The sequence below is a fragment of the Poecilia formosa genome, unplaced genomic scaffold, assembly GCF_000485575.1.
Source record: "Poecilia formosa unplaced genomic scaffold, Poecilia_formosa-5.1.2 Scaffold192, whole genome shotgun sequence".
NCBI classification, from domain to species: domain Eukaryota; kingdom Metazoa; phylum Chordata; class Actinopteri; order Cyprinodontiformes; family Poeciliidae; genus Poecilia; species Poecilia formosa.
In genome coordinates, this window is record NW_006800131.1 from 1,228,955 (window position 1) to 1,255,637 (window position 26,683).

General features: G+C 40.5%; 3 protein-coding genes across 5 annotated transcripts in view; 1 reads left to right on the forward strand and 2 right to left on the reverse strand.

Annotated features, from left to right (window-relative positions):
* The window catches only part of LOC103147963 (semaphorin-6D-like), a 172,573-nt gene extending 160,253 nt beyond the window's left edge, over positions 1–12,320 (forward strand). For 2 of the 3 annotated variants that reach the window (XM_007566548.1, XM_007566552.1), the window contains 3 exons: positions 6,512–6,762; positions 7,478–7,609; positions 9,336–12,320. In XM_007566548.1, coding sequence (XP_007566610.1) covers positions 6,512–6,762; positions 7,478–7,609; positions 9,336–10,682 — 1,730 coding nt within the window. In that variant the 3' untranslated portion in view covers positions 10,683–12,320. The remainder of the gene's footprint in view (positions 1–6,511; positions 6,763–7,477; positions 7,610–9,335) is intronic. The other variant, XM_007566551.1, reaches the window with a different exon arrangement.
* Positions 12,321–17,943: 5,623 nt separating this feature from the next.
* LOC103147964 (zinc finger and SCAN domain-containing protein 12-like) lies at positions 17,944–21,168 on the reverse strand. The gene is made up of 2 exons (XM_007566553.2): positions 20,779–21,168; positions 17,944–19,548 (listed from the first exon to the last, which is right to left on the reverse strand). The coding sequence occupies exons 1-2, from the start codon at positions 20,975–20,977 to the stop codon at positions 18,923–18,925; spliced, it is 825 nt and encodes a 274-aa protein (XP_007566615.1). The 5' UTR covers positions 20,978–21,168; the 3' UTR covers positions 17,944–18,922.
* Positions 21,169–22,021: 853 nt separating this feature from the next.
* On the reverse strand, positions 22,022–25,814 carry LOC103147965 (zinc finger protein 2-like). The gene is made up of 2 exons (XM_007566554.2): positions 25,113–25,814; positions 22,022–24,292 (listed from the first exon to the last, which is right to left on the reverse strand). The coding sequence occupies exons 1-2, from the start codon at positions 25,384–25,386 to the stop codon at positions 23,424–23,426; spliced, it is 1,143 nt and encodes a 380-aa protein (XP_007566616.1). The 5' UTR covers positions 25,387–25,814; the 3' UTR covers positions 22,022–23,423.
* Positions 25,815–26,683: the final 869 nt, after the last annotated feature.

Below are 26,683 nucleotides of genomic sequence, written 5' to 3' on the forward strand. Positions count from 1 at the left end.
GGTAAAACCAAAGCGGTATTTTTGTTTATTTTTTTTAACTGTGTCATGAGGTTCTTGGAGATCCACATACACACCTGATCCAGACATTTACATGCATTGAATTCACCCTAAAGCATTGATTTTATTGTCCATTTCTTTGCAGCGTGAGTAAAGGAAGAAAATGCAGATCATACACAAACACTAATAATTGCATTCATATTTTAACTTTCCCAGAAGCTCTGGATATATATCTGTTACACATAATCAATCAGATCAGTTTAATGGATGAATGCATGACTAAGCAGGTCAACAAGTAATAAAGTGCCCGGACCACGTTTATAAGTGCTGATATTATTTTGAATTGATGCGTAAAAGAAATGAATCACTCTGTAAGCTTGCATCTAATTGTTTTACTTCTACATTTAGCACTGGGCTGCCTTGTAGCTAAATGCTTTGATGTACGTTTCACTTATTCAAATAAAATAAGCCAAAACATCCCAAGAGGTATGCATAGTGGCCCTTTAGATTATTGTTAGAAATAACCGTGTAAAGATATTCATATTGCAGGTCGCAAATAATTCAAAATCAGTTGATCTAAAAGTCAGAAAAATTGGAATTGCTGAATTTTGATTTACTGAGCATCGTAGCATTAAAGTTTCTACATTTATAAGTTTCTTAACTTCTTTTTCTGCTTCTGGATTGTCAAGCAGCCATTCCTACATGTCGTTGGTAACAGGATGAAAGCTGAATATGAATGCAACACAATTTAATGCATATGCAGCTAACGCATCGGTATCATCACACAGAATATCTCCATTAAAAGGCTGAGTGAACAGTCCATTAATGCCACTTAGTGAGCATTTAAAGAGACATCCCATCCTGCCCTCAATGCAATCATGGTTATCATCACCACCACATCGGTGCCTAATGTATCATTTCATTACACACATTAAATTCCAGATTAATACAAAGTTCCTTCTGTTTTGAACAATAAAATGTAGCTTCTGCTCTCTATGGACTACAAATCTATTTGTTTCGGAAAGTTTCTCTATACTTTCCAATTGAAAACAAAAATATTTATTGAGTCTTTTTTTACTCAAGCCCACATCCATTCTGTTGAATCTTCTGTGTGTCAGAAAACATGAAGTTATTTTTATACCACAGTAATTTGCCTAATAATGTTGACTTTACCGGGAACCTGTTTACTCTGTGCACCAGGAAATGCTGGTAACACATGGGTTATTTTATTTGTTTTTCAGTTTTTTCTTAATAAGATGCATATTTTATTAGGAACATTTCAGTCTTTTTGGCAGCTTGACAATTTAGTTCTTTTGCAGTTTTTATCGTTTCATACGTTTAAAATTTAATGTGAAAAGTTCTTGACCAGATTTCTTGTTTCCTTTTGACAAATTGTGATTGCAAGTATTTTCATAAAATTAGCCCGTAATCTTCTGCGATGCGTTTATGACTTTAAAAAAAATAAAATGCAATAAGGTTTAAAAAATATCTAAGATTGCAGGATTTTATAACTACTCGGCTCCCTCATTTACCAAAACTACCTTTTTTCAGATGGATGTAACCAGATGTGTGACGTCGATGTGGATTGGTAAGAAGTTGCTCATCAGTCTGAAGAGAGAACCTGAATGCTTGGTTTCTAAATGGAGATGACTTGAACCCAGAGGCCGTTCGGCGTTTAGTTGAACTACTTCTGCTTTAAATAGTTCCTCCTTTCTGCACATACCTCCGTTTGCACAGTTTGTGCAAACGCCACTTTACATCAGTCACCGATGTAAAGTGCCGGCTTCTCGGTTTATCTGCCACATCAACATGGCGATCGGTGCTTGAATCATTTCTTCGGTGTAGAAGTGTCTGCCTTTCTGCTCCGGTACCCCGGGTCTGTTGAACAGAAAACAGTGACACCTTCTATTTCACCGCTTTCTGATGATTGCACCGAAGTGCCAAAGCGCTTTGTTTACATCCCGCCCACGCGGCAGCCTCCTTGAACACCCTGAAGCAGCTCATAAATGTAACACTTCATTCATTTAAATAATGAACACTGGAGACTAAATGAGAATCTAACGAGAGCCGGAGAGCTGAGGAGCAGCGATTTTGAGGCGTCTGCAGAGTGAAACGCCTCATTCTTCAATCCGCACACCCACAAGACGCCTGACACACACCTGCAGTGTTTCAGGTGTGAATTGTGACCTTTAAAGAAGACAGGGTTGTGTGTGTAACTGCCATTTTCAGAGAAGAACAAAGTCAGACTTGACAAGCTGTGTCTTCGTCACACTTATTCAGTTTTTTTTTTCTGTTTTGTTTTGATTTCCAGCTGCGTTTCCCTCAATCACCTTCATCCCGACGTCGGTTCTTTTTTGTGTCGGCATCCTTGTTGCTCACTGCCTCTCTGTACGGATTCTGTCACTGGCGTCTGGCTTCATGTGAATACCAATGGGAAGGCGGTGGACAGGAGAGCATGCAAATAGGACAAAGTCATTTGAAGCCTGGCTTCAGTGTTCAGAGGATCTGTTTGCCTTAAAGTCATAGTTTTCTATAAATGTATTTCTTTGATATAACGCTGCCAAGCCTATGCTATAATAGAACAATGAAAGACGGTTCTTCTGTTTAAAAGGTGGCTTGGTTTCTCCTGCCATCAGAAACTAAACATGTTGTAGCACTTGACCAGTATGTGCAGTATCTTGGAAAAATATTCCCCGCCCCCCATCAACTTTTCCACATTATATCATGTATCAGCCTTAAAGTATTTTATTGGGAATTTATACAATAGGTCAGCACAAAGTAGGAAAAGTCATTTTGAAAGTACTGTGATCTGCATTCAGTTCCCCCTGAGTAATTTTTTGCGGCATTTGTTGCAATGTGTGTTTTTTATTTTTTGTCTCAACCAGTTTCCTTCTTCTGAAGGCTGAAATTTTGGCCCCGTTCATCTTTGCAAAATAGCTGAAACGCTATCAAATGGGATTATTGGGTCTGGGAAGATCAATTTTAAAACATTACTACAGATCCTTAATCAGACTTAGGTCAGGACTTTGACTAGGCCCTTGTTGCATATGAATATGCAGCAATCTGAACCAATCCTTGTAGCTCCAGCTTAATGTTTAGGATTGTTGTCTGCTGGAAGCTTGATTCTTTGCCCAAGGCTGAATTGTTTTGCAGTTTCTAAAACTACTCGGTGCATCACGAATAAATCATCATCGCAATATGCCGATTGCAAAAAGCTGATTGGACAGCAATAATCACAATTGTTCTTTCCAATGTAATATTTAGCCAGGTGGAGAGTCTCTCAGCCCCTGATGCTCACTATGGACACAAACGACTTTGGCCAAAATGTTCAAGGTCAACTCAGACACGTTTGCTGACCCTACAGAAGAGATGATGTGTTCAGGGTCAGTTTCCATACTCGTTCATGCTGCTCTCCTCTGACCAGAGCTCACATGGACATCAGCGGCTCCTCTTTCACACAGTCCAGATTAGTGGATGTGTGTTGTGCAGCATTTAAAGCTTACGTTAATAATAAATGATCTCAGTATATAAAAAAGTCTTTTTTTTCTGAATATTTGCCCACAATGTTTGACCTGTAACGTTCCCTGCCTACTCGGATATTGTGTGAATGTATGTAAAACTTACTTTACAGCGTATTGAACCAGTCTTTACTGAAGCTTTTATCTTTTTTCCCCCCCCTTTTTAATAATTCTCCTCATGGCTTTTCATCAAATCTAGTTATATGGTTCATTTGTATGATTGATTTAATTAGATCTTCCCAGACAGACTGTATTGATTTCAGCTGAATCTAAAAGAAAGAGCAGACGAGAGGGTGGTAACGAGGAGAGGGCTGCAGAGATGGGAGGTAGCAAAAAATGAATGGGAGGAAGAAAGATGAAAGCTGAAGGAGATGGTGGTTGAGAAACCAGTGAAGAGAGTCTTGCAGAACACTGTAAATCCTAGACTGACATAGAACAGTGACGGGGGAAAAGGGAAAAGTCAAGATATCACCCTGAAGTTTTCACCCCAGATGCCAGAAACTTTAACATTTTGGGCTGACAGCTAAGAAAGAGGAACTTTCCATCTGACAGAGGGAAGAGGGGGAAAAAGAGAGAGGGCAGAGAATGAAACATTTCAGTGTTGGGCTGCAATTAGCATAATATTTCTCTCTGTGTGTCTCCATCATCCTATTTTTAACTGTCAGACTGAGGGACGGAGATGAAAGAGGGCAAATAACGAACATGAAATTGTCTCTTTTTAAACGCATGGGATGTGTTTGTGCGTGTGGAAATGTGTGTGTTAATTCCTGCCCTGATGTGTAATGACTGCTTGCTCCATTTCAAGAGTACTTTTGCATAAGAGAGTCATGTTTTCCATGGCTTCTTGTATCAAAGCAAAGCCTCAGAAGCTTAGAGGCCACTCCGGCTTTGAGGTTTCAGATGGTTGCCACTTTGAGTCCCACACCATCGGGGAGCGGGGAATGAAATCCCCTAATGGCAAAAAGTGAAGGGCATGGAATTAGCTTTTTTGTTTCTTGAGTATTTTTGGCATCTTTGATCAGGGTTTCAGGGACATGAACTCAGTCTGGGCAATTTATCTCTAACGGGGATTTAGATGGAACTTTAATGACGCTATGTGCGTTTCTTTTTACCGCTTAGAAAAATGGCCACACTAATTTTTACCAGTTGGCCCCTGGATGCCTGTTACTGCCATACTTACAAGTCAAGTTTCTACAATCACTAAGACGTTTAAAAGAAACGTTGTTTAACAGGGTTATTAGCAATGTTTCACTATCAGCGAACTCTGATGTTGGGAAACCTGTACAAATATAAAATAAGTGCATCAACGATGTAAAGCAATGGATTCCCCATATGATTACCAAGTTTTGAAGGGACAGCATTGATGAATTGTCCTCTTCACTCTACAAAACTTTAATGTTTTAAACTCATTAGTCCAACTCCTGAAGTACACTTTCCTCCCCATCTGGTAGCTGGAAAAATTGCACAACAGAGCCGGACCAGAGGTAATCAGTCTTCATGATGGATCGCTCCATTTGTTAGAGTGCAGCTTCTGGAGTATCAGGAATCTGTTTTGGACACGTTACAGGTGTTTTGGCCAAAGGCTGTGAAACACTCGGCTCCTGCTGTCACTCATAAAATTATAATTTTACTGTTTTTTTTGTTGTTTTTTTCTCCTTGGAGAAAAAAAATATCTGAACAATATGTAATCAAAGTATTGATTGCTGCAGAACTGATGGCCTGTCACCAGTCCTGGGCTGTGTGTTTGTTCTGGTGTGCATCACTGCTGCACAGACTGATGAGTCATTGTGTCGGAGGCTTTGATGGCGTATCTGAACCTGATGAGGTGAACGCTGCCAAACAATAAACTCCCTCTTTCATCTCCACTCGTCTACACCTACTCCCTCCTTCTGTTCTCGTCCCTTCATCCTTTTGTCAGCCCGACTGCCTCCCTCTCTCCAATCATCTCATCGCTTGCCTTCCCTTTCTTCTCCTCCTTCGTGTCCTCCCAGTCTTTTTCTCTGCTCTGTCATCCAGATTTCTCACCTGTGAAGCACCTCTTTCTCATTAAGTCTAATCCTCGTCGCTGTCTTCCACTCGTTTCTCTCGTCCACCCATTCACCTTGGTTTTACCTCTCCTCCATCTGTTTTTTCTCCTCCTCTTAAACTCTCTTGTCAACTTAACATCAGCATAATATTTGCTCATCCATCCACAGAAGCCTTCGCCCGCTGGCAGGGAATCAAGTTTTGCATTTAATTTAACTCCAAGTACACACACACAAACACACACACACACACAAAAAAAAAAACACGGCTGAACAAAGTAAGAGCGATCAGTCATATTATGACCACACATTTGAACTGAGCAGCACTCAAAACGTCTTGGGGTATTTTGGAGTTTGTGGAGCAACAGATTATTTATAATTGTTGAGTTGGGTCTGAGATTTCAGGCCTCATCACAAGTTTCTAGATCAGGCCTAAAAACTTTAGGTTTAAAGAAAACTTTGGCTTTTTTTCTGTCCAGCTGGAGAAAGTAAAGGCACATCCAGGCAAAGCCACATTTACATGTTACATATGTTATCAATGCCACTTAAATGCAGACTTTATCTCATAAAATTGTACCGTTTGGCTTCATCTTTAAGTTGTGCCTTTGTGGTAATGGCAATGCATGTCAGGTGTGAAGTAAGGTTCTTATAAATGTAGAATTTGGTAAAGACCAGGTCATTTCCATATTAAGTCCTAAAATATACAAAAAGCGTACTTTGTATATATTTTTTTCTATTGCTATTATTAGTAACTGTTGCAAAAAGCAATGGAGTGAGAGGGTGAATTGTTGGACATAGTCATTATTTACAATTTGCATCATCTTAAGAATGTAGAGTGTGGTTTAAAAAAGTCAAATCAGTACGAATTGAATACTTGAAATAGTTTTCTGAATGTAAACTGTAAATTAAATCTAGCATGTGCATATAATTTGAACACTAAATGTCCTTTTTTTCCAACCTTTCGCCTTTAAGGTGTTCGTCGTCCGCCTGAGCTGGATCAGCGCGCCAGCGCCAACGTCCACTACACCCTGCTGATCGCCTGCGTGTTCGTGGCATTCTTCCTGGGAGCCATCCTGTCGGGTTTCCTGGTGTCTTGTTACTGCAGCCGCAGCGCAGCTCACCGAGCCCGCAGGCTGGGGAAGGACCCCGAAGCATCACTGCCGCACGCTCTGTCGCTACGATCGCTCGCCAAGCTGAACGGGCTTCTGGACGGGCAGCCGAAGGTTGGCTGTGGACAGTTTTGTTATCAACGACCTTAAAAACTAGCTTTTCTTCTTAAATTCTCATCGTTTGAAAGTATAATGTAGTAGAAAACAATTAGCTGGTAAAATGGTGTTGCAATAAAACGGTGTGTGTTCCCAGAAATATATGCTCCTATGTTTAGGATTTTTTTATTCACTGCAGATCACATTTTGCAGTGAAATGAGGCGATGATGCTCATCGTTACTTGACTGATCTCATTCCAAATGAACGTAGCAGTTTTCCACAAGCTGAACTTACAGGACGTTGCACATCGATCTAAATTAAGTTGAAGATGTTTTGAGACCGAAGTTAAATGAAAACATAAAGCCGACAGACAGAAATGCACTCATCACTGCTTCTGAATTACATTTCAATCAGATTTTTTTTTTTAGGTTCCACGATGCAGCTGAGAGGCGGCGACATAGCTGCCTGAATTTTGAGGAGCAGCATTAATATTCATCTCCTCCTCATCACCCCGAGGGAACACATAATAAGATTCACCTTGGTGTTTTATTCAGTCATTACAACTGACGGTTTCATTATTATTCCATCATTTTTCCAAATGTCCTTCAGTGAGAAACAGAGTCTCTAAGCTGCTGCTAACCTCTGACCTTTTAGCTGAAATATACGTTTAAGCAAGTCGCTCATTAGCTGTGTGGAACCATTAAAATTCACCCACATTTTGTCTCTACCCAGGATGACAAACTGGATGTGTCGACGCCAAAAATGTACAGCTCCTTCATCCCTAACGGGCGGGCCGAGCCCCACCTGCACACGCCGGGGCATCAGGGGCTGCAGCTGGGAGACCCTGAGCTCAACCTCTCACAGGTAGGAGGTCATACAGGCAGTCCTGGCTGAGGAGTCACAGCCATCATACCGACACCTTTTAATTAAAGGTATTAAACGTATATTGAATTCTTTTAAATCCTGCACATTTTTAAATATAAAACAATTTTTTAAAAATCTGATTTTTTTTTTTTAAATGAATTTGGCTCTTACCAAAATCTTTTCTGCAATATTCACATTCACATACCAACATTGAGTACTTTTGTAATTACATATTACTTGTGCGTGCACTGCTGAGTTTCACTGCCCTTGTAAGCAAAGCCACCTTTAATTAAAAAGCTTTCATACACAACAGTTGATACGCTCATTTACAAGCATTGAACGTCCCTTACAAACAAGTTGAGTCGTGATATAAATGGTAAACAATACCTTGTGTTAAAGTAGAGCAAAGTATCTGAGCATTTTCATTTATTTATTGGATTAAAGATGCAGAGAGTTTTGTTGCTACCTTGCAAGCTGTGCAATGTAAGCATATTGTGGCATAAGGTTTGTTTACAGTATGCAAGTTGTAGTAGATCTATCTACTGGGTGTAGAAGTGTTTGCACTTTTAAAATGGCCCCAGACTTTGAGTCAGGGCTGCAGCGTACTCGTTTAACGGTAGCAGACTGCATCATCAATATTTCACTGATTAGTCATTGATTGTTTTACCACATTTCTGCATTATTTCAGTGTAATCCTGCACTCCTATTTCACGTTGATGCCTCTGCATTAACATTAAAATCCCTCACAGTAAATTCAAATAATTTGTGAAATTGAAAATTCCTTGAAATCAATTTGACGAAGATTGAGATGATTTTTAAGCAGTCTTTGATCATCTGTAATTTTAACAATCACAAATATTATCCAAAATGCTAAATATCAAATTATAGAACGTACGGATGAGAAGGATTTAGAAAATAAGTCCATATTACAATATTTATCAATGCTTATTCATCGTCGTTTTCTAATATAATGCAGTCATATTGAAAGCACCACTTCATTGAATATGCAGGTAAATTGTTGATTATGGCTGTGTTCACACCAGCCCTATTTAGTCCACTTTAATCAAAGTCCAGTCCGTTTGTCTAGAAAGTCCGGTTCATTTTGGAGGTGTGAATGTGCAATCACACTATGATGCGGACCAAATAAACTAACACTGGTCCGTTTAAGAACCTCGTTCTCGGTTTGGTTGAAGTGAATTCTGGAGTGGTTCGAATGCGTGTGTGGATGCCAAGTGGACCAGCGAAGGCAGAAAGTGAACTATACTGCTGGGTATTACTGGCAAATACAAACTAAATAAACACAAGAGCCCAACACAGAATGGGTCCTGGCTTTTTGCCAAAGACAAAAGAGAAATCTTACAACTTCTAAAATCTAATGCTACTCCATTTTGTGGAGAAGGAAACGTTTTCATGTGGTTTTCTTCAGTAGCTGTTAGTACAGCGCCCCCACAGGTGAGGAGGTGAGCAGGGTTTCCAAAATCTTTTGATCGGAGCAGCATGAAAGCAAACTGCACCAGTTTTTGGTCTCTAATCAAACCAAGTCTATCTGGTGTGAACACACCCAAAGGCTATGGTGACTGGGTAATTAATGTAGGACTTTGAACCTAAACATTAAAAGTTTGCAGTCATTTAGAATTAAATTATTATTTTTTAATTAAAAATACTCTTTCCTTAGGTAAAAAAACAAAACAAAATCACTGAATGCATCGGTCTAACCTCCATTTAGTCTCTTTCTCAGGGTGACGGAGAACTCTCTGGCTTGCCGACGCCCGACTCCACCCCAGAACTCCCTTTCAGGAACATGAAGGGTTTGCGACATCATCAGTACGAGAAGAACCAAAACTGCAACAACGCCAAGGACAACAACCCCAAGTCAGGGCCCAGCTGCTCCAAATCCAACCAGGGCTTCATGGCTGTTGTTGGGAATTCTTTGAGCCAGCAAGTGTTTCCCTTTTCTCACCACAACGGCGGCGGTTTGAGCAACGGGGCGGCACACGGGGCAGGCGCCTCGTCAACTTCACTGCACCTCCTCGAGGAGAGGAAAATTCCCAATGACGAGCGAGCCGCCGCCACGGCAACCGCAGGAGGAGGAGCGGGTGGAGCGCCACATCACCACCACTCCCAGCAGTCCCTCCCCCAGACGGTGGTGGACGTGTCTGCGCTGGACGAGCTGCTCAAACACATCCACGAGGTCAGCGCGTCAGGAACCGGTGGAATCAAGGTCCTCACGTCTACCTCGTCGTCCTCACTGTTCCCCGGGCCGTCCACTTCGGGAGGAGGACATCACAGTGGTCACCATCACCACCACCACCATCAGAATCAACACAACCAGACTCGAACACATCACTACAACCACAGCCATCACCACAGCAACCATCACAACAACAACGGCAGCGGCGGCGGCGGCAGCCACCATCACCAGCAGCAGATCCCAGAGACGGAACCGACTTCCTATTACAGCACCTCCACACTGCCGAGGGACGGCGTCCCCAAGCGCTTGGATTCAGCCCCTCAAAACTCCACCTCATCCTCTGCCACGTCTTCGTCTTCGTCCTCCTCTTCAAACAACCCCACCTCCTCCACCTCTATCCCGTCTTCGTCCTCGTCCTCTTCCTCCACTCCGCTCCAACAGCAGGTGATCCCGGAGCGGCCTGGAGGGAGCGGTGTCCCCGTGGCGCGTCACCAATCCCAGCGCCACTCCCTCATCAAGATGGGTGCAGCAGGTGGCGCTGTGCCCCGCCACCACAGCTTCAACCAACGGGGGGCGCACGCACACTTTCTGGCCAGAATGAATACAAACAACAACAGCAGCAGCAGCAGCAACAACCACCGACCCCCAGGTTCAGCCGCGGCAGCCAATACAAACACCAGCAACAACAATGAGAGCCAGCGGGTGTCCGTCGCCAGTGCCTGTCTTACGCGGCAACACAGTTACAGCGAAGGGCCGCATGCGCAGCGGGCGGCAATAGTCCGAAGAACGGTGTCCCTAAAGCCACAGATCCCACCAAAACCGCTTTTTCTGCCAAATACAGCAACGTCTGCAGTAACGGAGGCAGGAAAGTACAACTACTAAGACTGCAGGTGGACAAGATGCCACCCAACCATGGCTGCAATACTCCCCACAAAGAAAATCATTGAAATGCCGGCTGGGGCCGTGCAAAAGGACAAAATGAGCACCGATGGGCCAAAAAGACAAGAGAGACTTCAGTCCTCGTGATTCCTTATCACAACCTTTCAGTTGTACTTATCGTCATGCCGTTGACGGAGGGCCATCTGTTGTCTCTCTGAGGCACAACTGAGACAAACCTGCTTCTTTGCAGGGCAGGATTCCTTGCGGAGACTCGCTCTTCACAGCAAATGTGGATCAAAACCAGTTCAGAGAGGAAACGTCTGAGAAACACTCCAGAAGCAGGGCGAAAGGTGTTAATGATTCAAAAGGAGTCCCCAAGGCTCGAGGTGGCCTGGAAAAATTCCTGATTAATGCAGTTTTCTTACGAGAGCTTTGATCTAATGTCCCCAGTCGCTGCACCTTGGAACGGGGCCTGGATTTCAATTGCAAATACTTAAAAAGCAGGGAATTGGACAAACGCAGACCTGAGATGAACTGACTCTGGGACCGTTGCACCGCTTTGAGTCCAAGGACGGCAAAGCTTTCTGCAGAAGCAAGTCAAAGAGAAGTCAGAAAAAATACTCTGCTTAGCAGATCTGCCTTTTCTGACTCTTGATTAATGAAATTTAAAGAAATGTTCCCTGTCTGAAAAAAAGTAGAGTCCATATGTTCAAAGCCAACACTTGAAAATAGTTTTTACTGACAAAAACAGAGGAAGAGGGAAGTTACGGTCTATACGAGATCACATTGAAGTGTTACAATTCAGCAGTCAGGAGATTCAGATCAGAGTATTTACCCCCATATTAACACAGAAACCAGATAAATGCTGCTTTCATTGATATCAGAAAAAATAAATACTGAGGTCTAGTCGATGATTAAGGAAAGATTTCTGATAAACCATTACGGCAAATTACTAATTAATGCTTTCATTAAACTTGGCACTCATCATTTTCATCCTTCATGGGTTCAAATTACTTAATTGGCTCAAGTGAATAATTAATCTCTCAGATTATTAAAGTTCTGTCTTCTGCATCTTTACTCTTGAACAGTTTTACATCTGCAGCACTTGCAGGAAGTTTTCACTCAAAGGTTCTGTGAAGTCGAGCAGTTTAAAGTGCTGGCTGCTATTTTCAGACTTTGATTTGGGAAATGAGGAATATTAGTTTATCGGAAATGTTTTCTCATCAGCAGCTGATCACAGGAGGATCTTAGCAATGAGAGTTTCACCCAAATAATAACAACTCGCTTACCTCCACTGCACTGGTTTCCAAAGTGTTGAAGTCTGCTTGCCAGCATCTGCAGTTTAGTTCTGAATTATGTTTGAGAATGGGAATATAATCAATTGTACACATGTTTGTTAATCTTGAGGCAAGTATACTCAAATCTAATATATGGAAAATATAAAGACCTGACTGTGATGCTGGAGGTTGTTCTTTAGGTCGTTTCAGATTCTTTATTTGGGGGGAAATAAAAGTCTGCACCAGATGATGTTGCCTTCCTGGAGCTCAAAATGACCTGCATGACGACTTGTATACATTTAACTCAAAACTATTTGTTCACATGTAACATCAGTGTTTTCTCAAATAAATTGATATCAGATACCTTTTTATTGTCATTGTTCTACCTGCGCCTTTCAAAAGCCTCTCCTGACAGCAGTTTCACTCCTCCAGCTCTGGCCGTCTTTCTTTCAGCCGTCCTTGTGGCTGCAGACGGCAATGTTTACTCCTTGGTTCATGTCCAGCAGTATGAATTAACATCAGTCAAAAAATGTCATGGCGAGGAAGATGATGCGTATATAAGTCGCAGGGCAGAAATGTGACTTGTAGTCTGGGAAATACTGTAATTTAACCTGCAAGACCTGAAGCAGAGAACAGGAAGGCTGAACAGAATATTATCTTCAATTTCTAATATAAAGTGTTTCAAATCTAGATGAATTAAGAGAAAAAATAATCTGTTAGGTTTAGCAGTGTAACAGGGCAGTATAAAGGTTATCTAGTTGAGATTGTCTGGCTTTTCAGAGCCACCTTGCATCCCAGTTACTCACTCAGACTCTTCAGTCTGCAGCTCCTGTTAGTCTGTAGGAGTATTTCTCCACAGATGGTCCAAAAATATCCAACTGTGAAGGGAATCTGCCGTTTCCCATTTTAAAAAGCACTTTTTGTCTTGTGTTCATTTCTTTTGTTGATTCTTTTGGCCTAGAATGATTACATAAAGGTAATAAAACAGTTGACTATGCTTTAATTGTGTGAGGTGAATTGAAACTCTACATTGTTCCCCCTGTAATGTCTCCATGTTTTGAGTTTATGTTCAGAAAATTTGGAGGAAAAAAAGTCCGGCAGCAGCATAAACCCAACAACCCGGCACAGATAAGTAAGTAAGTATGGATGGAACCACCTAGTTTGTCATTCTGAAACTCTTTACTTCATGTTGTATTCTTGGACTCATTGTCCATTTAAACGGTCTCAAGTCTTGGAGATGTTGCTTCAATTCTTTTATAGTGCTCTGTCCTTCTGATACTCTCTCTAATGGTAAACGACTGGAGCGGGGATCGAACCAACAACCTGCCGATTGAGGGACGAAGTCCTGCCACCATCGTCCTGTGAGTTCACCAATCAGGCAAAACACACAATAATGCTACATCCACCATACTCCAGGGTTATGATGGTCTTCCCCCTTTTTACATGCATCAACTTTAGTTTCATCAGACCACAGGAGACGTCTCCAGAAGTGGATAATGTAACTCGGCATCAACATGCCAGCTGAATTTGCTCTGGACTTGATGTGCACATACAACCCATTTATCTCGGGGACGTAAAACCCGACTCCTTCCTGCACAGTATGATGGCCAGACATTGCATTTGTTAATTAAAATTAAGTTTTGTAATTATAACTGACCTAAAACAGAAAACAGCTTGTCCAGTTAATTGACGGAGGAAAGAAAGGTTGTCTTTTTAAGCGGTATGTTTGCATTTATGTTAATATTGGAATCCATAAAAAATTAAAAGAGCTCATGATTTCTCAGACATTAAACAGAAAATAAGCTTGTGCTTTGAGATATGAAAATGAATAAACACCAGTTAAGCATCAATGACTTGACAGGGTTTTTTTTTATCCCACCTTTAACACTGAACCAAGCATTCTGACACCGGTTTTCATTTTATCTGACTCACTCAGCTGGCTGGACAAGCTCCCCCAGAGCAGCTTAAGTAATAACACAGCGGCAGTGATGCAGTACTGTTAATGAGGTATCCCTGTCTGCTACAGTTAGGCTGAACAGGCTCTGCACCAAATGATGCAACACAGTCCGCCAGCGCAACACTGTCTAGTGTGAGGGAGCTGACTCCTGACTGTGAAGGAGCTGACGTTAAACAATTTCACGTCCTAAAAGTTGTAATTAGCAAGTGAACCAGAATGAGGCACTGTTTGGATTCTATAAAAGAAAGTAAAGCAGTGGCTTCTACTTAAAGAGTGGATTTATGTCCCACAGTGTGAGAGGGGGACACAACCCCCCCCTATGTCTGACCTGAACCCCAGTAGTTATGAGACATCAGTGTTGTTCTGGTGCCTGGAAGGAGGGAGTCTGCAGGAAACAAAGTTTAAATGAACAAGTCCTGCTCGCATGACAACAGACTCTGATCTCCTGCTGTTAGTGGTTGATGGATGTATTTTTACTGCCTACAAGACAGGAAACAACATAACAGAGAGAAGATCTTCATCAGAGGCCGAGTTTGATCACAAACAGGTGTTTACGGGTCGGCCTTTTTTTGTGCACATTAAAGAACATTTTATTACAACCAATTCAGTCGGTGTATTAACTTCTACTAGAAATGCTTTTGTCATTTATATAGAGTAATTTTGGAATATGTATTTGTCCCAATAACTCAGTCACCAATCACACAACAGTATTACTTTTTATAGCATTGCATACTTTGTCTCAACAGTTATTAGCCTTATCTTTTCACAGATATTTCTGACTCAGCATAAAGAGCTATGATCTTCTATAAACTCCCATCCTGCTCCAGCTAACCACGTTTGCATGTGCTAAGCTAATGCTGATATGTTTTACTCACCATTTTGAGTTTCTGTTGACAAAACTTCCAGAAAAAAAATAATTTGCTTCATAAAGTTAAACCTTTGTTTTAATCATCACAATATTTAGTAGCTTGTGTTTCGTTTGCTCTCTGTTGCAGAAAGCTTTCTGAGAAGAATGTGGAAAATAGCTCAGATATTCACAGTAAGGTGAAGCAGCCAGTACGTTCTCTTTCAATCTAAATGTCACTGTAGAGGATAAAAACACGAGATTGTTAAAGAAAACCCAGATTTATTTGGTCAGCAAACTAATGGCCACAACCTATAGTGCTTTTGTGTCTGTGCACATGGAAATATGGTTTAGTCAAGCTACTCCAAGATCAATTATTGGAATTTCTTAAATTAGGATTTGGATGCTCAGTATGGGGTTACAGCAGTCCTAGAAAAAGACCATAGGAAAAGCAGTAAATAAAACTGAATTGCTGGTTACCAAGCCTCAGTTTGCCACCTTTCTCAAACATTTAGGGTTAGAAACCAGAACGTATTTGTGTAGATGCAAAGTGACTTTGAATTAATGGGTACCAATTAGGAAAAATGCCAGAGTGCTTCTTTAAATTGTCTCAAAGGGATCCTCTCTGCGGTACGGCTGCTTCAGCGTCACGACAAGCAGCAAATGCAGACAGCCAGCAAGCTAAAGGAAACGAGCATAAACAGAAATGTCAGGTGAGATATTTCACTCAAAATCTCAGGATGATTTAATCTAAAAGTGGTGAAAAGTACAACGGTAGTTTGCATACATACCAACAAAAAATAACGGTAAAAACAAAAAAATAGGACCTTTCATCTGAAATAAAGAAACACATTCAGACTTCCAAACTTTAGACAAGGCGCTCTCACACTCAACAGAAGAATGATTTTGTTTTATATGGTGATGCACTTTTATCCCTGAATATAAATGTGTTTATTTGGAGGTTCTTAGTTCCCGTCCTCTAAACGTGCAACGATTCGCCGAGGGAGGGAGGTGGAGGAGAGGAACGTCGTAGCTTTTCCACAACTGAAGATGCACTCACAGCATCACCAAGTGGACCACAGGAGAACGACACTTTAACTTTATTATTTTTGAAAGAGTCGGTTCTAAATGCGAATGCTGTATTTTGTGATGCCGTCTCATTTCTGCAACATGATCAGCCGTAAAGATAACTAATCCACTGTTATATGCAATAAATCATCTACAATTTTCATACACAAGAACAGAAGAGAATTGGATGCTACATTCGCTTCAGCTCGCCTCAGTCGGTAAAACCTACTTTAAATCACATTTATAAGCAGTCATGATGGAGCCGACTGTTCAGCTGGAGTCATCTCTCTGCCTGTCGCTTATTCTTGGTAGTTGTGGAAAATGATGCGATTGTTTTGCAGGTCACAGCAAGATGCATAGTTGGTACTTGAAGATGTCCTAGTTTTGTGTATTTTGCTTTGTCTTATTTGAAGCTACATGATGTGAAAACATGTGATGTGATAATATTGTTGAATGTCATTAATAACTTTAGAATCCAGTAAATAACTCCATCAAGCTACGGGAAAATATCTAAAATTCCTTATTTCCATCGAAACGGTTTATTGAACTGCTGCATTATAATTACTTAGCTGTACTTTCTTTGACTTTACACCCTTTGACCTTAGACTTTTAAACCTGTTTTATGCTGCTTTAGATAAAATAGTGTCACCAAATATATTGAAGGCAGAGAGAGCCTGAAGGAAAAGTAGTTACATTACAGTAGGCTACATCTTGTTAAATAATTTGGGAACATTTATTGTAATCTAATCCACCGAAGAAGAAACACAAACTGAAGCCAGACTGTCGCATCAGCTGCACCTGGTATTAGCAGGGTTAGCTTCCACACCTTCTTCAAATCAAACTTAATCGATGTCAAACATCTGTACTGGTTTGTGTCATTATAATTTTAAGGATATTAATAAATGTTTCCAGAGGTCATCAAAGGTCAACCAGGTGTCAATTAATTGTGCTCCCAATATTTTTACCTGCAAAAACAGCACATTTTTGTCCTTTTTATCTTAAAACTATAATGGCACAAACATTTTTGCTCCACAAACCAGCACAGATGTCATACAACTGATTGCGAGTGTGGATAATTTCGAGTTCTGTTCCACAAATAAATCATAAACAGTTTCACAGTTCAGTGATGATTTATGAGAAATGAGAACTGATTGTGGCATTTTTGTTTCACGGAGAGTGAACATGTTTCAGAGATTTTAATCTCAGTTTGTTTAAATCTCACCTAGATTTGGTAAAAAAAAAATCATAATCTCATAATCTCAGTTCTGATTCTAGACGATTTTATGAAAACTATTGCTCAGCCACACCAAAGTGCGATGCTGCCATCTGCTGGTTTAGGACGTTATTTGTATTTGAATGGTAAAGATTCAGAGTGGTCAAGCCATAGTATCAATGTATTGATATAATCTAAAATATAATATATTACACATCATATTATAATCGCTCTAACATCTGAAAGGAATTTTTCTAAATAGTTCAACAGAAAATAACCATGTTTACTGTACATTTGGCTTTTGTGTCAAATTTGAGTTAGAGTGGCTAACAGTCATCACATCTTTTTTAACGAATAATATACCTATAATAAATAATTTCAAAACTTTTTCCACTTTTGGTGTGGCACAGGTAAAACTTTGTTGAAAAGAACGAACTTGAAAGCTTAAAAGTAGGTCAAGCTAAGCTGTCCTGTGAGTTTCCTGACATTTCCTCATCCGTATCCTTTAGCTGAAGCCACAGGTTACAAAAGATCAATAGGATCTCATTGTTCAAAGCCACCAGTGAGGAGCTGAGAACAAAAGTGTGTGTATATATATATATATATATATATATATATGTCTGTCCAAAAAAACGATAAACTATTTCATCTGTGATTACAACCATTCACTGTTTCAATAAGCTTCTGTAACGTCACAAAATTTATTTTCATCCAATGCTGGCTTCATTTGTTCAAGATTTTTTATTGATGAGGTAAAAGTTCAAACGCCTTCTCCAGAACATCAGAGATTCATAACGGGCTTAAAAACCGACTCTGGTTCTGGTCTAGTCTTTCCAAGAAAATCTGATCTGTTTGTCTCCTGGTAAAATTGTGCAAGAGAAAAGTTATACCAAAGGTGGAAAAAAAAACTTTTGAAATATTTATTTTGGTCACAAAAACACAGCATTTAAACATGTACACTTTTGAACTCTATCATCTGTGTAAACCTTTTATTCAATTAAAGAAGTCAATTTAAAATGCCCCTATTTTTAAATTTCCTGTGATTCACATATCCATAAGGTTTCTTTTTCCCCTTCACTGTGATTAGTATAATCTTGCTGACATGCAGCGCCACTCAAACTCACACCTATAACTTTATCGTCAAACATTAATTCAGACACTTCAACTTATTGTAACTCATTATCTTGTAGAAACTGAGCCATCCAGTGTAATAGTGCACTTTTATGTCTTGCACAAGTAAAAAAGGATGAAAAAAACCCCCAAAAAAGCTAAAAATCTGTCTGACAAAAGTTCATTTTCAGTTGTTTTATAAGTGCAAAAACAAACATCTACGTCCAGAAACCTGAACGATATGTCTTTGTAATTTTCCAAAGACAGATTTAAGGCAGAAATACTTATAAAAAATAAGAAACAATTCAGTCCCAAATAAAATGAAAAGAAATTAGATTTTGAATGAAACATGACACAGTTGGTGCAGGGATTTCAGCAGGTCAGAACTTTACAAAACTGTAATTAGCTCACAAAAATATGACTGGGCTGCTTCCCATCTCCAACAGTCACTGGACGATAGGCGGGGCCACACACACACACGCGTACGCACACACACACGCGCACGCACGCACACACCGAAGGAGAATTTGTAGAGAGCAGTCAATCGAACAGTCTTTTGCATGTGGAAGGCATACCCAGGCTGGGATTCAAACATTCTTCCTGCAAGGCAGCAATGCTACCATTGTGCAGCAGATCACTAAAAACAATGGCAGCTAAAAGGTACATAATCCACTCTAATGTCCAAGAACAGACTTGATTAAAAAAAGGACAGTTAGAGAAATACTGAAGTGGTTTTGTGCGTCCGTTCAGTGGTGGTTGCGACCGCTGCCTCGCTCAGCCTGAGCTCTGCTGGGACTTCTCCTTCATGTGTCTGCGGATGTGCCGCTTGAAGTTGGAGTTGTCGCTGAAGCTGCGGCCGCACACGTGGCAGCTGTACGGCTTCTCGCCCGTATGGACCCGCAGGTGCTTCTGGTAGCCGTCCGACCGCGTCAGTCTCTTCCCGCAAATGTCGCACGTGAACGATTTGTCGCCTTTGCCGTCAACCTTTCGGTGGATCCGCGTGTGTTTGGCCCACTGACTGCGCTGGTAAAACGCTTGGCCGCAGATGGTGCAGACGTAGGAGTCCACTACTTTAGGGAGGGTCATGTCAACGCAGTCATGCTGGCTGTTTCCTGCAGCTACAGGTTGATCATCCTTGAGCTCAGAGCAGTTCTGTTGGACTGAGGTACCAGGCTGCGGATCGACGTCCGGCTCGTCCAGGTCCTGGCAGAACTTTGAGCCCAGAGACCCGGTGGAGTCGTTGTCCTGTTGCGTTCTTGCCGAGTTGTTCTGGAACAACAGAAAACCCACGTTGTTCTCGCCCGGCGGGTCTGGCCACACATCCTCCTCTTTGATGCGACTCGGCGGTTCCTCTTCGTTGAGCTGTACGCTGGAGCTCCAGTCCTGCTTCTCGGAGGCGGCTGCAGAGCACAACCAAAACAAAGTCAGCATGTTTTTATTGTTAGGCCATAAAATGCTCAGCTTCATCATCATCTGACAAAACAACAAAGAGAACTATGTTTCAATCTTTTATTTCTGCTCATTTTGATAATTATGGAAAATTAGACAAATGACAATGAAAAACAGAAATGTTACATTCTTGCTTGACAAAGTAATAGGGGATCTGATTACTTTTACTTAAAAACACCAAGACTCACGCCTTCTACAGGAAGGGTAAGGCACAAAAAGTCAATGGCAAAGAAGTCACCAGTGTCATTAATAAGGTTTATTAAGAAGGTTGAGTGGAAGGAAAATTTGCTTCTGTAAAGCAAGGAAGGATTGTAAAGTAAAGCCCATTCAAGTGTAGTCTGCAGCTGGAGTCACAGATAAGAGATAAGAGATTCCTTTATTAATCCCACAGTGGGGACATTTACATTGTTACAGCAGTATAAAGGACAGAGCAGAACCAATATAAAAATCTATATATACACAGTAAAATCAGGTGAATATAGAAAGTACTGAAACAGTACTGTTTGAAATATAAATAAATACACTCCAGGTTTATCGCCTATACCTGGAATTTATTTATATTTCAAACAATACTGTTTGAGTACTTTCTATATTCACCTGATTTTACTGTGTATATATAGATTTTTATATTGCTTCTGCTCTGTCCTTGCACTTTTATTCTGTGGTTGTATTAGATCAGTGCTTCTCAGCCCCGGGCCTCAGGCCCCCTGCCCTGCATGTTTTAGGCGCTTCCCTTCTGCCACACACCTGGATTGAATCTGTGGTGATTAACAGGCTTCTGCAGAACCTGATGGTGATGCAATCATTTGAATCAGCTAAAACAAGCAGAGCAGGGGGGCTGAGGACTGGGATTGAGAAGCACTGTATTAGATCAAAGAGACTCCTTTATTATGTTTTTAAGCAATTGTGCAGTTCCAACATGATTTTCAGAATAACTGAGGATTATTCAGTTAAAAGACTGAATTCAGATTTCTCGTCTTAAACAAATGGACAAAGAAGCCATAGAAAGATGTTTAGAGCAAAACAACTTGCTTATATGGGCTCAACTGAAAGATGTAATAAATAACTGTTGTTGCCAAATGAAACTGATTCTGACTCTCCGAACATTTTCATGAAGCCAGAGACGGAGCTGCAGTTATTTCCAGACAGAAACCCCAAAGTCCGGTGAAGCGTCTCCCTACCTGAGCTGTCGGCCTGCAGGGAGATCCGCGGCTTCCTGGAGAGCTCCAGCAGCCGGCGCTGGCGGTCAATCTCCAGCTTGGAGCGGGAGATCTCCTTCTCATATTCCACTATGGTTCTCCCAAACACATCGAAAATCTCCTCTGCAGCCGCGGTAAGCCGCTGGTTGATCAGAAGCCGCAACATCTCGATTTTCGACATTTCAGCGGTAACTTGAGAGGATTCTTAACCAGGAGAAATCGGATCAAATGCCGGATAAAAAACTGTGGCGATCCGGTGACTTGTGTACCAGCTACGGCTCCAGGTTAACTTCTGTGAGGGGTCCGAAGAAATCCAGTGAAAGCCCTCTAGCGCCCCCACCTGGTGAGGAAGGCTCAATACAAGTTTTAAATGAGGTTCATGTTTACAATTTAACATTGACTCAAATGTTTTATCATGACGTCTATTTTCAACAATAGAAAAATAAAACTTTTTAAAAATTATTTCTTCGTATTTATACTGTTGACATTTATTTTTGCTTCCTTTTTTTCCATTTAAAATTGCTAAGGTATGTTTGAAAAATTTTCCAATTGGTTTTCTACATTTTTTAAATTAAAATGTTCACATATTTTAATTTCTCTATATTACTATAATTGAATATTCCATTTTATATTTATCAATACTTTTATATTTCTGGTAAAATGTCTTTGTCCCACATGTTACTATGCTGTGTTAAAATTGAGGCATCACACCTGATTTTACAAAAGTTCTTTTATTTTATTTGGCAAATTATTTTTTTTCCCATTTTAATTTCTTTGTAAAGAAATACAAGTTTTCTTTTGAAAAGACCTCCATTAAATCCGAGAAAAAAAGCCATTTGTTTTAATTTTCTATTTTACAGTCTAATTAGCAATCCAATCCAAATCTGTCTACATATTCAGATCATTACCTATAGTCTGGAAACTGTATCAGCAGCAGGTAGGTTCCTACCTACTGCTTCTCAAGTGCAGATAGAAACCAAAGAGTTGCTTCGCTTTGCTCTATTTTCAGCTCATAATGTTCTACTTATGTCAAATAATGTTGCTTTTACATTTTTTACAACAAAATTTGAATTCTCAAAACTCTGACTTAACATTACAACAAATAACTAATACAGTTGCATTAAGTGATCTCATCTCAAAGGTGTAAACTGTACTAAGGTATAAAAAAATATAACACTGGCTGCATTAATCCAAAACAATCTGAAAAAAATCAAAAAACAGTTTCTGACAAATCTTAGTTTATTTAATGAAGCTTTGGTTTTCTTCCTACAAACATGTATTTATTGTAATCTTCCACACAACAAAAGTCTCAACTTTTATCCAGACAAATTGTGCTAACTTTAGTCAAGGGCATAAGAAATTAGAATCGGTATAAAAATAAGAAAAGTCTTCATCTTCATCTTACCGAAGAGAACTGCAAATGTCTTTTCCAACAAAATATTTCCAATGACAGAGCCACGTGTAAAGACAGAACCTGATTAGAAAACTTGCAACAAAAATTGACGGTTGAGCCAATTCACCACAAACCCTTCATTTTAAATGGTCCCATATTTTTATAAAGCACATCTTTTTCACATAACACACATTCCAACAATAAGTAAAAACTGAGGTAGAGTAGTAAAAAGGAATAAACTTGTATGATGGTCTCTTAAAAGCCTTTCACATCACTATAGACACTCCAGTATTTTGAGTGTTTAAACAACTGAGACCATTATGAATCATGTCCAAACATTTTACACAGCTAAGAATAAATGTTAGTGGGAACAAGATCCAAAATAACAACAATAAAACAAGGATGTAATAAACTGCTGACAATTGTAAGACTGGGTTTTGGGGGTATGGGGCAGTCTCAAGCCGCCCCCACAAGATGCCGCCCTAGGTGGTTGCCCATATAGGAACAGCCACTACTTGCCATCAATTTTGGGAACATCTGAAGAGGGACATGGACAGAGAAGTCCTCTCGAGCTGATAGAGTTGGACAATTTAGGCAGGAAGTGTTTGGGAATACTACATTACCGAGCCAAGATGTGGGCATGAAGTTATGACTTCTGCCAAAGAAAACTAAATGCTGGAATTAAATGAAAATGTACGTAGTATTAATCTAAGGGTGTGCAGCTGCATGAAAATTGTTTATTGCACCTACTGCATTTATTTGGAACAGATTTGGGTTTTTTCAGTAGAATTTTTCAAGATGTTTTAATGTGGCATTTAATTCTATTATGCCCACTTTTTTTTATTTTATTTTTTTTTACAATTTTTCAAAGTTTATTGTTTTATTGTTTAAGATAAAGCTGGAGAAAAGTGAATGAAGTGTTTTTCTTCAATATTTCTGATCTAATGAACCAAACAAAAAATATCTGTAATTACAAAGAGCAAGGCTCAGTTAGTGCTTCGACAGGTGTTCAAAAAGTTATGGATTTAAATATTTATGTATATTAATCCCATGGTTTGAAGACAAAAAAAATCCTAAAATTAAGATAAAATGACTGATTTGAAACGGAAAGAATAAAAAAAAAGTTTCTAGTCATCAACAAACTCTGATGAAATGTTACTTTGATAAAAGTGTCCATTACTTTGCTCTGTTTCACAGGGGAAGCCCTTCTACAGCCGCTCACGTGTCCCAGCTGTCAGGTGGTAGTGATGGCGGCACAGATCAGGCCTTTCTTCTGACACGGGTGTTTATAGAAGCTGGACAGCTGGCTGAAGCTGCGGGCGCACCTGGAGCACCGGTACGGCCTCTCTCCTGTGTGCGTCCGCAGGTGGACCGTCAGGTTGCCCTTCTCCGTGAAGCTGTGGCCGCAGTACATGCAGGCAAACGGCTTCTCGCCCATGTGGCTGCGCACGTGGCGCACCAGCGACGCCCGCCGGCCAAAGCTCTTGCTGCAGATGCTGCAGCTGTGCGGCCGTTCGCCCGAGTGGATCTTCATGTGGATGCGGAGGTTCCCCCGCAGCGTGAAGCTCTGCCCACAGACGCTGCAGCGGAACGTCGTTTCTCGGTGAGCTTTCAGGTGAAGCTTGAGGCTTTCCGTTTGTTCCATCTGTTTTCCACAAACTCCACAGGTTTCCTGATGCACTGCAGCGTGGGTGATCAGGTAGCCCATCTTCTGGAAGGTGATGCCACAAACCTGGCAGCCAAACTGTGGCAGATCAGTGGAGCCCTGAGGTTCTGAACTGGAGCTGGGATCTTTGTTTTCTGCCATTTCCTCTGACTTCCACAAAGTGGCATCGTCTCTCCAGCCGTCCTCGCTGTTCTCTGTGTCAGAGTCCTCACAGATAACTCGCTCATCGCTCGCTGCTTCTGGATCCAGCTGGTGTGTTAAACTAGGGTGATGACATGTTGTCGACTCTCCACAATCCTCATCCACACCTTCTGACTTAATCAGAGCAGCTGAGGTTTCGACGACTTTCTCAATAAGATTGTCAGTATGAAACAGCGGGGCATCGAGGGTCTGGTGTTCAGGACATTTCTTCATCCAGGATGAGTCCTGCAGGGGCTCTAAAAGACGAAACAACCACAGAAAGCTCACTTTCTACCAGGTCCGGCTTAAGAACAATTAAAAAGTTTATTAAACAGTAATCTTTATGTTAGACACATAACAAGACATTTATCAATATATTTATAAAAAATATATAAACTGTTAGCATGCTAGTTCAGCTTCATCAAGTTTCAGGAAACTATTTTTATATTTCCAAATGTTTCACACAAGATTTTCTTTCAAAATATTCTCCATTTGAAAAAAAAAAAAAAAAAAAAAAAAGTGTGAGCTTCGGGATTTCTTTCCTTTTTTTTTTTTCTCCATGTCCCCTTAGGGGCTCCGTACTAATCAGTACAGTGCTCTGTAAAAATATTTATACCTCTTGAACTTTTTCATGATTTGTCACCCAAATTGCATCTTTTCTTTTTACATGTTTGGTGTTCATGTGATAACACCAAACATATGGCCCAAGCTATCAAATCTGTCTGTTCTTGAATTGTGGTGTGAGTGCCACATAAAACATGATTACAACTCGGACAACCTGGGTTAGACTCGCACATAATCACAGAAATATAGAAAACAACTTAATTTTCCTTCTGCATCACAAATATGCCCTACTTTCTGCTGGTCTATCACATAAAAATACCTTTTACTAGATGTGTTTTTAAACGTTTTGAACGGTTATATAAATACCGCTGTCAAAAAATATATATAAAGAAACAATGTTTTCAAAATTAAACCAACATTCGCATTTAAGAGTAAAAGGTTATTGAATGTCATTTTTTAGCATTTTTGATATTAAAAAGCAGTAACTATTTTCTCCAGTTCACACAAACCAACCTGCTGCCCGGCTCCACTCTCGCTCCCCGGACCTCAGGCTGTCCAGCTCCCGCTGCTGGCAGCTTATCTGCTCCTGGTACCGAGCCACTGTCTTCCCGAACACGCTCAGAATGTCCTCCACTGCTGCCGTCAGCCGCTCGTTCAGGAACATCCTGAATGTTTCCACCTCTGACTGGGGAATGCCCACAGGCTCCACGCCACTTTCTACCGCTACGACTGCAGCGAAAGGCGGCGGAGAGAACAGCGACGGGAACATTTGTCGCTCAGCGGACATGACTGCACCTTCCTAAGCGCCTGTATGTTCAAAAAGGTAAAATAAAATTCATATATATTGGCATTAAAATACGTGTTCATAGATAAAAACAAAAAACGAGAGACATAGACGAGAGCTAGGGGTTTGAAAATGTTACTAATAAGATATTTGCTGGTAGATTTGAGGCTATAAAATAAAAAGTAAACAAAGCAGAAGCCGGGTCCGTACAAGAAACACGTCCGGAAAAATCTTTGGATGAAAGTTAGAAATGGTTCCGGTGTTCTAGTGCGGCCGTTTCCTGACAGTGCCCCTTGTGTTGGGAGGGCAAACGTGCGCCTGTAGGGACCATGGGCATAGGAAGTTTAACATTGGGAGAAAAATAGTCTGGTAGTTTTATCACAGTGTACTTGTCAAGTTTAGTAGAGTTATATTATTGCAAAGTATTGCTGTCTTACTTGAAGAAAACTTCTGAATATCACTTCAAGTACCACTAAATCAAGAACAAACTGTTTTAATCGGAAGAAAATAATGTAACTATGGAGTGCTAAACGTAACATCATTGTCTCTATAACTAAAAAAAGAAGAAAAAAAAGAAGAGAAGCTATATGCCATCTTCTAATAATGCACAGACTTTTTTCTGTAGTATTAAGCTGAAACAATGAATATGAATCATGATAAACAACTGTGTTCAGTTTAGGAAGAACCTCAAGCAATATAGTGTGAACTGAAAACAATTCATACCTATGAATCTATTTCAGCCAAGCAGAAGCAAAATCAACTCATTTATAAGAGCATGTTTAACCACATCCAGTGCCGAAAAACCTGCAATATTGACAGAACAAGCATATGTTTCATAGATAGGAGAAATTATACTTTACTGTACACATAAATGTTTTTCTTATGGTTAGCTTTCTGCTCAGGGCAGTGCACCACAAGAGGGCACCATCAGCCCAAAAATGTCTAGCCAATGGAAAAGGCATCCTGTCTGTACAGTGAGCACTATAAAAAGATCTTCCTGTACACTGTAGGGTCTTGTGTAACTGAAGTTGCAATAAAAAGGTTAATAGATTATTAACTTCCTTCTTCTTAAGGCTTCTGATAAAATATTCAATTCCTGGAGTTGCAGAATGTGAAGATCCAGTTTCCCCCACTTCTCAATCAAATGAATGGTTTGTGAGAAGGCCTCTGCAGAGAGAGGTCATAAACTACTGAAGAGCAATTCAGCCATTTGTTTCTGTTGCGTTGGAGAAAGAAAACATGTAAAACCTGAAGGGTTAGAAAATTAGACTTGGGCACCCTAGCGCTCTTTTTATGAATG